This window comes from Carassius auratus, chromosome 16, assembly GCF_003368295.1.
Source record: "Carassius auratus strain Wakin chromosome 16, ASM336829v1, whole genome shotgun sequence".
Taxonomy (NCBI): domain Eukaryota; kingdom Metazoa; phylum Chordata; class Actinopteri; order Cypriniformes; family Cyprinidae; genus Carassius; species Carassius auratus.
This window is the reverse complement of record NC_039258.1, coordinates 23205334-23222241: the sequence shown is the minus strand read 5'-3', so window position 1 is coordinate 23222241 and position 16908 is coordinate 23205334. Positions and strand designations below refer to the sequence as shown.

Below are 16908 nucleotides of genomic sequence, written 5' to 3'. Positions count from 1 at the left end.
TCCTGAAGATGCTGGACATGCTTCGAGCATTAAAACACTTTCACCCAGACCTAAGAGGTTATTGGTACATAGTTCCTGGTGTCTCAAACAAGGTTGCTGAGACCATCCTCAAATCAAGAGCTCCCTCCATGAGGAAACTGTTCACCTTGATGTGGAAACCTTTCACCTCCTGGTGTGGAGACAGCCAGCTCGACCAAGTTAATTGGCTGGTTGGTACAGTTCTAGAGTTCCTGCAGGCCATTCTCTCCACAGGGTTGACCCAATCCACCCTGAAGGTCTACATGGGGGCCATTGTGGCCTACTGCGCCCCTCTTGATGGCCATTCAGTGGGCAGACACCCTCTGGTTGCATGTATCCTCTGTGGTGCGCTAAGGCTGAGGCCTCTGGCCAGAAGAAGCTTATGCTAAGCGGTTGAACAGAAGGCTATCCTAAAACCTTGAGTCCTCTGATCTCCCTTCCCCCTTGGGGGTCAAGGCTAACTCCACTAGGAGTGTGGTGGCCTAAAAAGCTTTCTTAGCAGGTGTCTTCATGCAGGACATCTGCAGTGCAGTGGGTTGATCAAAGACCTTAACCTTTGTGAGGTTCTATAAATATTTATTATTTTTGTAATAAATACGCAGCTTTCGACTGCTCAGGTAATGACGTCAGAAAGATACAAAGAGCGTACATTAGCCAATACGATGGTGGGGATAGCTGACTTGTTAAGGTTAGCCATTAGCCTAGCCCGGATACCTCTGCACTTACCCCTCTTCGGCTTCCTATCACGCCGCTTGTGGCGCCTCCACTGTGGGCGAGATGCAGCAGTGGTGGTCGGTGATGGTGAAGGCCCCAGAGCAGAGTTTAACTTAAAAAAAAGAAAAAAGAAATTGGCCGACATCGTGCAGAAACTCACGACTGTATGTGTTAAAGAGAGGTAGACGCGGTAATGTAAAAAAACACTGCGACTCACAAGACAAAAAACATGAAAACACCGTTCTGACGGGAGAGAGAGAAGCCGCTGCATGTGGACGTGCCGCCATCATCATGTTGCTCTGTGAAATATTCCATGCAAATCTAGTCATTATATTAGGAATCCATGATTTTAACCAAATTTTAAATGACTGCGTTCCCAAACAGAAGCATCCACCTCCGAAAGCAATAACCACATTCACTGTGTTTTGTCTGCTCATTCTGAGGTTCTCCTACTTTTCTTAGTGATGTATAGTGCCAATTTATCAGAAAGTGATGATTTTGTTCTCTTTGACTCGTTGGATGGAAACGGTGCTTGTTCACAAATGTTTTGTGCGATATTCCAATTTTGCGCGTAATTTAAATGTGCAACTTTGGATGGAAACGCGGCTTGTTATAAGAGATTATGGAACTCTTTTTTTTTTTTTTTGTTGGTCTAAGTATTAAGGGATCCAAAATATTGTCATGCAGAATAAGACCGCATGCATAATTTTGCCACAAAAAAACCGGCTAAAGAAATGATTATGAATTTGTCAAAAATAGCAAGGAGACATTTAATTGTTTATTAATAAAATGGTGTTTTCTGTGTCACTGCAAAGACGATGCGGACTCGCCATGAACGCCAGAGAGAAATGCACATTTCATATGGATTAGGCCTACATATTCAGAGAGTAGCCTATTTCTTTTCGTTTTGAATATTTTCGTTTAAAAGTAGACATTTTTAAGCTTTCTATAATAGATAGCCTATATTTCTCAAAACTGTCTGTGAGGCACAAGCTGAGTTTCTGCGCCCTCCAGTTCACGTTCAATACAAGTGATGTGCCGGCACCGTATTACGTCTGCTAATATATTTGCTTGTTTATTAAATACAGGCAATGGGTTGATAAAATATTGATCAAAATTAAGATACAATTTATACAAAACGAAAATCTTTTAAACAGAGTCTTTCTACAAAACAAAACTCAATAAAGTGGTCAAAATCATGTCTTACCCACTCCATGTCTCATAGGCTATTGCGCATGATGTATCATATCTTTCTCATGCTGCATGCTCACTTTCATAATAAACATTGATTAAATAAATAAAAAAATTACATTAGCCTATAATATTTAAACAAATATGAAACCAAATATGTTTTCTTTAATGGTTACAACACATAGCCTAAACAGTACAGAGATTTTTTTAAATTATTTTTATTTATTTATTTTTATTAAACATCAAAGTACAAGTACATCAAGTACAATTTTTGTGTATAAAACAGTAACAATCACGCCAGGAGAGAAGACTAGTAGAGAAATTTCATGTCGTCAGTCACAACATAATGACGTCACATATTTTCCAAACCAGCCCTCAGCCACCCCCCCCCCCCCCCCCCCCCGCATGAAACAGCTTCCAGACGCGCTCAACGCAAAAGCCTACTGGCGCTCGTGATTCTTTAGCTCCGCCCACACGTCACGCCTCCAGCCACTCATGTTTTTCCGGGAAAAATCGTTACAGACTATCTTTCTCTTATGAATATAATAAAACTAAAGACTTTTTGGAGTTATGAAGGATGCAGTACTACTCTATATGTACTTAAGATTAACAGGATATTGAGTGAAAACGAGCATTTCACCCCCCCCTTTAAAACAGGTTTATATGCATGCAAGGTCAAAAAAACGTTAGTTTTCTAAAAAAAAATTGATTTTATTTGACCTCGTTTCTAAATGATTCGTACATGACTCGTGTGAAGCAGTTCAAAGAATCAGTCTCTATAAACCCCTCCTTTCCGTGATCCCTCACTGCTGTGATTGGTCAGATGGCGCAGTCCTGTGTGATAAGTCCAGAGTCGTAGTGATTGCCATGATGGAATGACAGCCAATTTGAGCCGGAGTCTGATGATGAACTGGTTGAACTGTCTGATTAATAAGAGATTAATTTGCAAGCACGACTGGAGTAGGATGTTTCAGTGGTATGTGTCATATGTTAACAAGTTTGTGGTAATTAAAAGATGTGATGAAACAAATTTACTCTCACAGTGTAGGATACAGCGTCTTCTTGACATGATGTTAACCACACAGAAATATTACTGTGTGTGGGAAGGCATGTTGGCTATGTAGAACGTATGCAGAAATTATGAAAATGTGTTACTTCGTGACATAGAGCCTTAACAGAAAAAGATTCAAATTTCTAACGACTCGTTGAGGCAATTGCAAGCATGACACTGCATGAAAGGTAATATTTGAAAAGGCATAATAGTGGCACTTTAAAGTATTTAATTATCTTATAATCTGTTATAATACATCTAGTGGAAATTGAAGATACATTTTCATTAGACTGTAAGAGCAAAGCACAAAGAGAGCTTCATTTCAGAAGAGCAGCAGATGTCACTGAACTGTTTCTGTAGATGCCGAGCTCTCTCTGCTTTCACTGTGAATTAGTGTCTTGATATTGTCTGGCCGCGGGACTGTGATGAGCACTGTGTGATCGCTCTCCTCATGCTCAGCAGGAACAGATTTGAGGAGGTCTCGCTTTAACACACAGCTGCAGAACTTGTGCTGGGATCTGGACCGAGGTCACTCTGGCAAAAAGCTGTTTTTCCTCCCATCTGTGCACCCATTGTCAAAATATGATACAATAGTCCAGATGTGAGTAATACAGACACATCAGCGGCTCCTCGCTCTTCTCATAGAGTTAGTGAATGAGACGAGCATTGTGTTAAAGATGTAGACATATGGGAGCTGCTCTTACAGGACAGTAAGACACTTTTATGATGTCTGATGAATCATGAAGTAGGTTTTACAAATCATTGTTCAGTAAGAGTAAATACCCCACAGTTTTAATAAAACTGCTGTCATATCAGGATGTTATATTACAAGTATTTCTGTTCGAAAGAGCTCAGCGTTCAGCAGAGATGTGCAGGCCTGTCACTTCTCATATCCGTGATGATAACCAAATATAATCTCAAATGTTCTCTAAATGTTTGATGCAATAGTAATGACATCAGTATTGAGGACAATCGCTTGAGTAAAGTGATTCTCTGCTATAAAAACATTACAAAAACCAAATCAACTGAAAACATAATTTTTAATTGTTAGAAAACAAGCAGAACTATAAGTAAGTAGAGTGTTCCGTTAGCTCAACTGGTAGAGCGTTGCGTTAGCAAGCAAGCTAGCACAAGTTTGGGGGTTCGATTCCCTGGGAACACATTTGTGGGGTGGTGTTGGCGCAGTGGATAAGATGCATACCTTTGGTGTGAGAGACCCAGGTTTGAATCCACTGTGAGGCACCAATGCGTCCCTAAGCAAGACACTTAACCCCTAGTTGCTCCAGAGGCAATGGACCTCTGACATATATAGCAATTGTAAGTCGCTTTGGATAAAAGTGTCAGCTAAATGAATAAATGTAATGTCAAATAATTCTCATTAATTCACAACTACATGTCTGCTACGTTTAGGGTTAGTAGAATAAGTTGGCATATACTTGCAGAGGTTGTGTGTGAACGCATGAACATATTCCGGGTAATCACTAGCAGTGTGAAAGTACAAAATCTAGCGAGCCGGGACACATTACCCATGTATTATCCGGAATCGCAGTGTGTTCTCCGCTGCCCCAAAGCAGACTGAGGCCATCAGGCACATCCTTCCCCAGAATGCAGCTGCTGCTATGCGATTAAGTTCACCCCGCACCCTCCCAAGTTCAGAGGCGTCCACTTTACTTCAATGAAAGTGGCAGATGCCCTTGTCTTTTGTGCAGAGATCACAGTCCCGCTGGCGAAAGATGCAATAGAGCCGGTTCCTCCAGCCAATATGAGGACAGGGTTTACAGCCACCACTTCATCGTACCCAAGAAATGCAGTGGGTTGAGACCAATCTTGGATCTGCATATTTTGAACCAGGCCCTTCAAAGGCTTCAGTTGAAGATACTCACGCAGAAGTGCATCTTCAGGTGCATCCGTCCCCAAGATTGGTTTGTAGCGATCGACATGAAGGACTCATTCTTCCATGTGCTGATGCTTCTGTGCCACAGGCCATTCCTGCGGTTTGCTTTTGAAAGACAGGTACATCAGTACAAGGTCCTGTCCCTGTTGCCCCGTGTTTTCACGGAAGTTGCTGGCGGTGCACCTTGCCTTTATCCATCTCAAAGGGCGCAACTCGCCCACCACCTCCTCCTTTGGAGTCAGAAGCATCAGAGGTCGCTTCGTGCTGTTCACATTCTCCTGGGGTGCTCAACCGGGCAGCCGACAAGCTGTCCCGAGCTGCACTCTCAGGAGGATGGCGACTCCATCCCCAGTTGGTCCAGCTGATTTGGACACGTTTCGGAGCTGCTCAGATAGACCTGTTTCCCTCTCAAGAAACCTCTCACGGCCAGTAATTCTACTCCCTGATCGGGGGAACACTCGGCACAGACACATTGGCACACAGCTGGCCGTGGGGACTGGACAAGTATGTGTTTCCCTCAGTGAGCCTTTTTGCACAGACACTGTGCAAGGTCAGGGAGGACAAGGACCAGGTCCTGCTTGTGGCGCCTTAGGGATGCAGGTGGCTTACACAGGACACTGGAAGGGTCACTGTGGCCCTTTGGTAGGGATCCCAATTCGTCGGTCATCCGATGTGAAGTCAGAAGTGACTGATTGAAATGGAATGTCTCAGTTACGTATGGTAACCATTGTTCCTTCAAGGAGGGAAAGAAGATGTCACGTACAGTCGCCACAGCTCATGTACCACCGCCGAGAGGCCTGGTCTCTGGCTTGGCACATCAGCGAAAATTCTGAAAATGCAGTGCACCTGCTGCCTACTTATAATCAGGCTATGATCAGCGGCAGCTGGATGCAATAATCGCATGCCAATGTGCATTGGCTCATTTAGTTTGCACTCAAAGTAGAGTGGTCTATTTATGCGATATCACAATTTGTTGGTCACCGATTCCTTTCCCTCCTTCAGGGAACGAGGGTTACCATACGTAACAGAGACATTACCTCTTTTTATTTATTTGTTTGTTTAATTTTTTATTTTATAAATGTAGTAAAGTTTAAGTAAAAAGAATGTTAAAAAAAGGGTGGCAATGGTGAAGCCAAAAATAGGGACATTGTGGCATTTTTAAATCCACAACTTATTCTAAATATGAAAAATTAATTAGAAATTAACAAAAGATTTAACTAAAAAGTTCCATTAGTTCCCACTCACAGTGTTTGTATGTGAAAATCGAACTGTGATAATCATTTGATATGCGGTTAAAATTTTGAAATTAAGGTGATTATTATTAGTATTATTATTGTGTTGCCACTAAATGCAAATTTTAAAACTGCAAATAAAACAAAATAATACATATAACTAGTGTAATATTTCACTCTAAATTAGTATTTTTATTATTACATTTACATTACATTACATTTATTCATTTAGCAGACGCTTTTATCCAAACCGACTTACAAATGAGGACAGTGGAAGCAATCAAAAAAAAAAAAAAAAAAAAGAAATGATATATAAGTGCTATAACAAGTCTCAGTTAGGTTATACCCATGTCATTATACAGAGTTGTGTCCTGATATGTCACAAAAACAAGAACACACACACACACATATAAAACATAATATGCAATTCAATAACATTACGTTGATGCAATTAATGAAACAATGTTAAAAATAAATTAAAATAAGATAATAATTACTTATAATTATTATATACTTATAAGTTAATATATTATAATATATTATATAAGTATATATATTATTATTATTATAATTATTACAATTATTATATTATTATAATACATTACCTGTAATGTATGAATTTCTTTCTGAAAGATTTTTTTATTTATTTATTTATTTATACTTTATTATAACTGTATCAGTGTTAAAATAGAAGTTTAAAATGGTGGTAAGGGCTAAGCCAAACATAGAGGTAATTCTGGCATTTAAAGACCAAACTTTTAAAAATATTAAAAAAGTAACTATATTCAATGCACAAAAAAGTGTAATTTCTAATCTGTCATATGAATGTTTGCATGTACAAACTAAACAAAACAAGTCCCCTAGTTGCAGAATCACCACAAACAGAGAGTTTGACATAAGCTAAAACAAACCAGACTTGTCATTATTATATCCAGAGAGCATTATTGTGCAAAGCTGCTTTTGGACAGTCACACAGCACATTTATAAAATCTATCCATTACATAGTGTGCTGTAATCCTTCATTTGTTCAGTAGAGCTATCGCTCAGACTTCTGTCACAATTCTTGGCAGATCTCTGCTGGTTAGTCTTAGAGCTTCTTTAATAAATCCATATCATTGTGTGTCACACAGGACATCTGTAAAGCCCTGTGGTGCCACCGGGTCGGAAGAAAATGTGAGACCAAGTTCATGCCAGCCGCCGAGGGCTCAGCCTGTGGTCCAGAGATGGTGAGTCATGGTCACAGTATGCATTCATGTCTTCAGAAGCATCTCATCTTCAACAGAAATCACATCACACTCTGTTTCTTGTCACTGAAGGAGTTTAATCATTACCATCATCTCGTGGTTCTTCAGCATGTGACATTAACCCTGCGGGGGAGAAAGGCTTTTAGGGGTTTTGTTGCTCTTTCAGATGGGTTTTTAACAGATGTTTAGTGTCTTAAAACAGTGTTTACAGACAATGAGTGAACAATTCATGCTGAGAATCCTGAAAACACAATCCAGAATGTGACATTGATGTTCACAAGAGAAGCAGAGGAGATTCATGTGAGATTTCACTGTCACTGTACTGAAGGCTAGAATAGATTCAGTTCAACAGGGAAACCTCTGCCAAATAGAAGTTTGCATTGAAAGTGCATGTGCACCAGAAAAATCTTTAAAATGTATATTTTTATAAACTGCACTTGTACTAGGAATGTTGTCCCATTCTTGTCTAATACAGGCTTCTAGTTGCTCAACTGTCTTAGGTCTTCTTTGTCACATCTTCCTCTTTATGATGTGCCAAATGTTTTCTATGGGTGAAAGATCTGGACTGCAGGCTGGACATTTCAGTATCCAGATCCTTCTTCTACACAGCCATGATGTTGTAATTGATGCAGTATGTGGTCTGGCATTGTGATGTTGGAAAATGCAAGTTCTTCTGTAAGCTGCCCATTCCACACACACTCATGTAACCCCACACCATCAGAGATGCAGGAACGGAGCGCTGATAACAACCTGGGTTGTCCTTGTTCTCTTTAGTCCGGATGACATGGCGTCCCAGTTTTCCAAAAATAACTTAAAACTTTGATTCATCAGACCAGAACAGTTTTCCACTTTGCCACAGTCCATTTTAAATGAGCCTTGGCCCAGAGAAAACACCTGCGCTTCTGGATCATGTTTAGATATGGCTTCTTTTTTGACCTATTGAGTTTTAGCCGGCAACGGTGAATGGCACGGTGAATTGTGTTCACCGACAGTGTTTTCTGGAAGTATTCCTGAGATCATGTTGTGATATCCATTACAGTATCATTCCTGTATGTGATGCAGTGCCGTCTAAGAGCTGAAGATCATGGGCATCCAGTATGGTTTTCTGGCCTTTACCCTTACACACAGAGATTGTTCCAGATTCTCTGAATCTTTGGATGATATTATGCACTGTAGATGATGATAACTTCAAACTCTTTGTAATTTTTGTTTTGAATTGGTGATCCTCTGCCCATCTTGACTTCTGAGAGACACTGCCACTCTGAGAGGCTCTTTTTATACCCATCATGTTGCTAATTGACCTGATAAGTTGCAAATTGGTCCTCCAGCTGTTCCTTATATGTACATTTAACTTTTCCAGCTTCTTATTGCTACCTGTCCCAACTTTTTATGTGCAGCTCTGATGAAATCCAAAATTTGGCATGACATTTCAAAATGTCTCACTTTCAACATTTGATATGTTATCTATATTCTATTGTGAATAAAATATAAGTTTATGAGATTTGTAAATTATTCCATTCATTTTTTACTCACAATTTGTACAGTGTCCCAACTTTTTTTGAATTGGGTTTGTAATATTGATTAAACAAAGGTCACTTACTGTTAGTGTATTTAAAGTGAGACACTTAAATGATTGTTTCACAATTTTAAAAAGTGCACGTTGTAATGATGTCAAATTAAAGATTTCATTTAAAGGACATTTAAAATCAATGTTTTAATATTTTTTGTTGTGCTTTAAAGAAGTTAACTTATTTTAACTTGTTGAGTAACATACTAAAGCACATGTAAAGCACTTATAATTATATTTTTTAAATTACAATTTTAACTGTAGTGTGTAATTTGATATTACATTTAAAGTTAATATATTTTAAATGTACTAAATTGCAACTTCATCATTATAAAGGTGTAATTACAAATGTATTTAAATGCATGACATATACTGTAAGTTTCAATAAACTTAACTTTATCGTAAATGCCTGTCTGTACATTCAGCAGTACTTTAACCATATTTCAAAGACAATAGAAGTAATTATGAAATTACATAAATATATGTACTTAAGTCCTATTCAAGTGTGTCAAAAAAGCAATAAGTGGGTCAAAATTGCATTCATTGTAAAACTTTGATTTACATGTAGACTATTAATTGCATGCAACTGAATCTCTGAAACATTCCGTTCGCACTTTTAAAGTTGTTGTTTTTTTTTGTTTTTTTTTTGTTTTTCATAAACACTCTTTTTATAGCATGTTAAAGTGTAGTCCTTTTATACAAGAAAATGAGTGAAAATGAACATGAATGCAGTTCCGAGACCTGCTGGCGACGTTTCTAGACCTAATTTAGGGTCTGTCTGTCATCTCAGATGCTTCAGTCTGTAACTCATCTAAACACTTGAATCAGATTTTAAGTGTGTGGCGTGGATCCGGTTTTAAACTGGATGTTTTTGCTGTTTGAACAACTGAAGGAGGCGCCAGATACACCAAAAATATTGAAAGAATTTGCACTGCTGGTCTGAATCTTGTCAGACAGACAGATCAGTGTTGTTTTAGATACAGTACTTTCTCTCCTCCCTCTCCTGTCATGCAATAGAACGCCTTTCCACTGATCCTGGCCCTTCACAGCAGATTGAGTTTAATGAGCTCATGCTGACCTCCTGGGTATGTTACTGAAGTGGGTTTGGGGCATGAGGGCAATTACAGACCATCCTGAGCCGGTCAGGGAGGAACAGCTCTCTGCTGATACGGAGGCCAGCGCTGGTGGTCTGGATGTCTTTCACACTTGTTCCTCGAGAGGCGGCTCTGGAGGTGTATGGTTTGTGATATATTAGACACAACAGTTTGACCCGAGTGAGAAACAGTGATGCTACGCAGCTCTAATGATGACAGTCTCCTCTAGGAATCCTGCCCATCTCCGTTTAAGAAAATATGAGCTCTGTGACATGAGCCAGAGACTCAGATTCAGTTACACACTGGGTGTGAAGAGCACTGGACTGGGACTATCGCTCATTCAGTCTTTAACCTCTTGCAAAGAGCTGAATTAGATGGAATTGCTGCCTAATGGGAAGTAAAATGAATCTGTGAAACTGGGCCATTCAGTTACTTATTGTCACACTCGCATGTTCTTCCAGACTTTTCCAAATGTCCTTCAGTTAAACAATTTGTGAAAAAAATGTCCTTATATTAAACTTGAGAGACTGAATCTGTTCAGTTTAGTGATGACGAAAGAGCATTATAATGTGTGACTTATGCACAATATTCTATGCAGGGCTGCACTTTTTGGGGTGAAAAAAATAGAATTGCAATTTTTCTTAAAAGAAATTGGTGTAACACTTTCTATGAAGCCTGTATTTATAATATATTATAAGGATATTCTTAAGGCATTATAATGAATGCATAATGCATTATAAAAATAAAAACATATAATATGTTATATCAGTTCATGAATAATCATAACAACAATTATATTACATCTTAATGCCTGTGTATTTGTGGTTATGAGATTAAGAGTATGATTATTTATAACACACAATGAACTCCAATTAAATCTACTTCATTTACAGTATAATGGACTGTATCATATCTTGACATTATTTGAGATCTGCACAGTATTCTTTCTAGAATGGAGGAATAAGATGATGTACTTGCAAAGACACTTAAAGTCAGTTAATCTGTTGTTTGACCATCAAAATAAAGTGTAAGCATATATTTTGCATATATACTAATACTCTAATGACCGCTAGTTGACATGTAGTTGCAGAGTTACTTATCAACAGCTGTCTAAGGGGTACCATCAAAGTAATCAAACTAATATTACAATACAAATAGTTCAAAGCAAATGTGTCATATTCCACATCAATCTGATTTTATGGCTGTTTGAGAGAGATTATTGTTTATTTTCTATTAAGATTATTATTACTACTACTTATAAGTGGCCTTTGACCGCTTTAAGTAGCATCAGAAAAATGGAAAGATATGAAACTTATGAAAAGTGGATCCAATGTGTTCATTGTGTTATAAATCATCATACTCTTAAAAGCTTTAACCACAAATAAGTAATTATAATATATTAAAACTGTTGTTATGATTATTCATTATTATTGACCATGATTACTCATATGATACAACATATGAGGTTTTTTATAATGCATTATACATTCACTATAAAAAATACCCTTATAATGTATTATAAATACAGGCTTCATAGAAAGTGTTACCCCAATTTCAGTTTAAAAATGCATAAAAATAAAAAAATAAAAATCCAGATTTGCTGTGTTTGTTTGTAGGGCTCTACAATTTGGCAAGAAATGTTGTGATTGGATAGCAATAAAAAGATTATTTAATAAAATAATAATTGTAAAATTCCACTGTAAAATAAAAAGATTTTAAATAATAAGAATAAGCGTAATTAAAATTAGTTGTAGTATATTTTGCATTCCAACTGTAAAATAACAGCAAACCATTGAACTTCTATTTTGATGAAAAAAAAAAAAAAAACAAAAAAAAAACACACTGTTGATAAAAGTTTCTCATTTCATGGGGAAATAGTTGGTGCATGTTGCATATACAAATACCTTTAAACACTAGCTTGTTCTATTCTTTTTCTGTTCTATCTGTTTTATTTTTATTTATATAGTAGTAATCAGTGGTGGACGAAGTACACGAATCAAGTACTTGAGTAAAAGTACAGATACATATAATAAAATATTACTCCAGTAAAAGTAAAAGTACACCTTTTTCAATTTTACTCAAGTGAAAGTAGAAAAAGTACTCAATTTTTTATGTACTTAGGTAAAAAAGTACTGAATGATAGATGTTTGCAATTTTATATAGGCTACTTAATATAATTTTATATTAGCACATATTTTTTTATAATCCTACTGCTCAAAACACCTGGGATTTTTTCCAAAATAACAACTATATGGAGTCAAGATATATTTTTGTTGTTGATATGGACTACGTTGACGAGAGTGACTACGTTGACTGTGATGTTCCTGAGAGAAAGCAGAGTTGACCATTTGATTTTCTCCAGTAAGAAAAAGTGTTTTAAAGTTAGTTGTTTTACAGAACATCACAGTTATATATGACATGAGAATAAGGACTAAGTTAGGAAGAACATTTTAAGGGAAATATAATTATATTTTCATAATGATTTTTTCCTTCTCAAACCTTTTTTTGTGTTTTTATTTTTTTTTACCTAAAACACAGAGACGCTGATTGATGTGTCTGCATCGTCTGCATTCAAGCATTTCAGTGGGATTAAATAGATCACTCTTTACAGCGGATTTATTTCCCAAACAACTGACAATTTTGACTTAAATATGATTTTCAGTTACAATAATTAATCCTAAATTTCGACATTAATAACTTACTTTTAGCAACATCAGAGGTACGTGCGCTCACAAAATATCCCGGTTCTTCTTAGACTTGCACTAAACGGTTCATTTGAATCAGTGAGTTGTCGACTCCAGAACAGCTGCAATGGGATAATTCTAATTCGTAAATGAATCATTTGGTGCGTTTTGTGATTCGATTGAAAAGTTTATTTTGAAAAGACTCAGTTCATTCATGATGAATCAGACACCGCTTCTGCGTGTCGGAGCACGTGATATATTATAGAGAAGTGGTTCCCAAACTGGGGTGCGCGCACCCCTAGTGGTGCGCAGACTGACCACCGGGGGTGCGCCAGAGAATGTTTGTAATGGCGGGGAAAAAGATGGTCTCTTTATTATTTTTACGTATTTAACTGAGGTAAACTTCACATGCGAAAGTTTTATTAAGAAATACAATTTCACATTACAAGCTATAAATTACTAATTTCATTTTACAAGCACGTCTTTGTCACAATAGCCCCGCCCTGTTCATATTAGGCGCTAACTGATAATTCTTTCATTTATTTTTTTCACTTACTACATTCATCAAAATGGACACCTGGTTAAAAACGGGCACTTTAAAGAACTCAAGGGACAGGAATGAGCCATCTACATCGGCCTCTTGTGTGGAGATGTGCACCGACCACGGCGCTGAATATATTGAAAAACACGATCAAACAGACTCAGATGATAATGAACGTAGTGAAGAGGCGGGAACAGAGAAACCTAACAGAGATGTATTGTTCAAGAGAAATAGGCCTGCATGCCAAAGGGAGAAAATGTCAAGTAAGAAACGCAAATACAGTGACAGTTACATTGCTTTCGGGTTTACATGGATTGGTGATGCAGAAAGTCCAAACCCGCAATGTGTAGTCTGTGGTGAAGTTTTAGCTAATAGCAGTCTCAAGCCCTCATATATGGTCCGGCACTTACAAACAAGACATAGTCAATTGCAAGACATGCCTGCAAGTTTTTTCCAAGGAAAATTGGCAGAACTGCAGAAGAAGAAAAAAATTATCCACTCCCATTCAGGCTTAGGGACTTCCAAAAATGCACAGAAAGCTTCATATCTGGCGAGCTACCACATAGCTAAAAAAGGTATGCCCCACACAATTGGAGAAAATCTCTGCTTACCTGTTGCCAAAGACATGGTAAACTGTATGCTCCGGGAGAAAGCAGCAAAGACGCTGGAAAAAATCCCTCTCTCTGACAATACTGTTTCTCGTCGCATTGATTCGATATCTACTGACATCTTCAACCAGCAAATAAGCAGAATAAAAAACAGTGAATTTTTCTCACTGCAAATCGATGAGTCTACTGACGTAGCGAATCTAGCTAATCTTCTTGTGTATGTCCGTTATTTATTTGAAAACACAGTTCATGAAGATTTTTTGTTTTGCCGTCCCCTTGTCACACATTCAACAGGGGAAGATATTTTTAATTTGATGGATAGCTTTTTCCGAGTACACAAAGTTGACTGGGCGCGCTGCGTTGGAATTTGTACAGACGGTGCTAAAGCAATGACGGGGAGGCACAAAGGAGCAGTGGCTCTCATCCGAAAAACTGCACCAGCAGTTTCCTGGGTCCACTGCAGCATCCACCGGGAAGCCCTAGCGACGAAAAACATGCCAGGTGAACTTTTGACTGTACTTCATGACGTCGTGAAAATCGTCAACTTCATCAAGGCTCGTCTGTTAAATTCGCGTATTTTTTGCACTATATGCAACGAAATGGGCAGCGAGCATGAAACACTTCTACTGCACATAGAAGTTCGCTGGTTATCGCGTGGAAAGGTTTTAGCAAGGATTTTTGAGCTCAGATGTGAAGTTGAGGAATTTTTTGTTCACAACCCGTTTCACTTGTCTTCATGCTTGCAAGACGACATCTGGCTTCAGAGGCTGGCATACCTGGCAGACATATTTTCTACTCTAAATTAACTTAATTTAAGTCTGCAGGGTCTTGGTACCACCGTTTTCAACACCCAGGACAAAGTTGAAGCACTTATTAAAGAGCTTGTTTTCTGGGCCAACTGGATAAATACAAACTCCACCGAGTGCTTTCCTCTTTTATCTGAATTTTTGCAATCCCGGGAATCTGTGCTAAGTGATTGTGTCAAAGGCCTCATAATTGAACATCTCAACCAGCTCAGCCAAAATCTGCGGACTTATTTCCCCCCTATGGACCAATCTCAGACATGGATTCGGAATCCTTTTGATGTTACTCCTCCAATCCCACATCTCTCATTTCAAGAGCAAGAAAAGTTACTGGAGTTGTCATCTGATGGGAGACACAACATGCTTTTTAAAAATAAGTCACTGGTGGATTTCTGGGCTTCAGCAATGGTGGAGTATCCAGGATTGTCAAAGCAAGCACTTAAAGTGTTGATGCCCTTTGCAACCACATACTTATGCGAGGCAGGCTTTTCTGCACTGACATTGTTGAAAACAAAACATCGACAAAGACTAGATGCCGAGAATGATTTGAGAGTAAAACTGTCATCCATTACCCCGAATTTTGATGATCTGTGTGCAAACACGCAGGCCCATCCATCTCACTAAAAAAAGGTAGTAATCTTTTGTATTTATAACAGATTTGTTTTCATGTTTTCTAATCTACAGTGAATATTTGTATTTAGTTATTGCAATTAAAAATGTGAAGTTTAACCAGAGTAAAGTGTTGGGGGGTGCTTGACAGGTGTCAAACACTAGAAAGGGGTGCATGCTGCAAAAAGTTTGGGAACCACTGTTATAGAGAGTAACAATATGTTTTATGAAATGTAGTGAAGTTAAAAGTATGATCTTATGCTTTGGAATGTAGTGAAGTAAAAGGAAAAGTTACTCAAAATAAAACGACTCCAGTAAAGTACAGATATTTGAAAAATTGTCACGGTTCATGAATCGGCTGTCTCACACGGAGGTGTCTGCATGAGTGTAATGGTGTGGGTGTGGTTACTCGTTGTGTTGATTAGCGTCACCAGCTGTCGTTGATTCCACCTCCTTCATATGCCTGTAATTTCCCTCTCACGTTGTCAGATCGTTGTGGTTGTTCCTCGGTGTGTGTCCTGTTCTTGTGCCTCATCAGCTCAGTTCTCTGTCTGGATTTCGTCAGTTCTTCGTGTCGTCTGGATTTCGTCAATTCTTTGTGTTGTCTGGATGTTCCACGGTTCCTGGGTTCTCTACATGCTCTTCACCACAACACCACAGGATCGCCATCTCGTCCCTGCTTCAACCACCACCTGAGTGTTTGTCCCTGACCTGTGTCTTTACTCTGACTTTCATTAATTAAACTTTGTTTACTTGCATCTTGCATTCTCCTGTTATTTCATCACCGAACGATCTGACCAAACCATGGATGCAGCAAGCACTTCCCAGCTCAAGGATTTCATCACTCACAGCATCTCACATATGGACCAACAAGAAGAGAACATTTCAGGCACAGGTCGTGCGGTGCAAGCACTCGTGAAGCAGGTGTCCGAACTCACCCAACAGGTACAACTTTTACAGACTCCCACTGTGCTCCCCACGCCGCCCGTCCCCCCACCACCAGCGCCTGCAGCAGCAGAGGGACCAGAGCCACGCCTACCCACACCAGAGGGATATTCCGGTGAGCCTGAATATTGCAGAGCATTCCTCATGAGATGTTCCATGCATTTCGCTTTCCATCCACGTACTTTTCAGAGCGAACAGACAAAGGTTGCATTTGTATTAACCCTGCTGTCAGGGAGAGCAGTGCTTTGGGGTCGGCAGAACGGACAACTGCTGCACCTCGTTTCAGGCACTCTCCGAAGAAATGAAGTGGCGGGTAAGGAGGCGGCCAGATTACTCGCCAGATTACTTCTCCTTACTGCGACAGGGAGAAGGCTCGGTCGCGGATTTTTCCATTCGATTCCGCACCCTGGCCGCAGAGTGCCGTTGGAACAAGGAAGCGCAGTTGAAAATATGTTCCTGCGTGGGCTGACCGCGTTCATAAGGAGATTCACACCATGGACTTACCAGAGACGATGAACGGACTGATAGAACTCACTCTGAGAGTGGACGCTCGTCTGAATCGCGTGAACAGGCTAACGTGCCCCAGCCATCCACAGCCCAGCTCAGAGGACCCGGTCACTCCCGAGTGTATTTTACCTGATAAAATACCTAAGTTGTCATCTCCACTCTGGTATGGGAGGTCGAATCGAAGATCAAGACATCCTTAGAAGGGG

The 16908-nt window shown here is 39.1% G+C and overlaps 1 protein-coding gene across 1 annotated transcript in view; it reads left to right on the top strand.

Moving 5' to 3' along the window:
- LOC113116579 (A disintegrin and metalloproteinase with thrombospondin motifs 16) overlaps positions 1-16908 on the top strand; it is a 108111-nt gene that overhangs the window by 33959 nt on the left and 57244 nt on the right. Inside the window, exon 11 of the mRNA XM_026284820.1 lies at positions 7231-7326. Within this exon, the coding sequence (XP_026140605.1) occupies positions 7231-7326 (96 nt within the window). The remainder of the gene's footprint in view (positions 1-7230; positions 7327-16908) is intronic.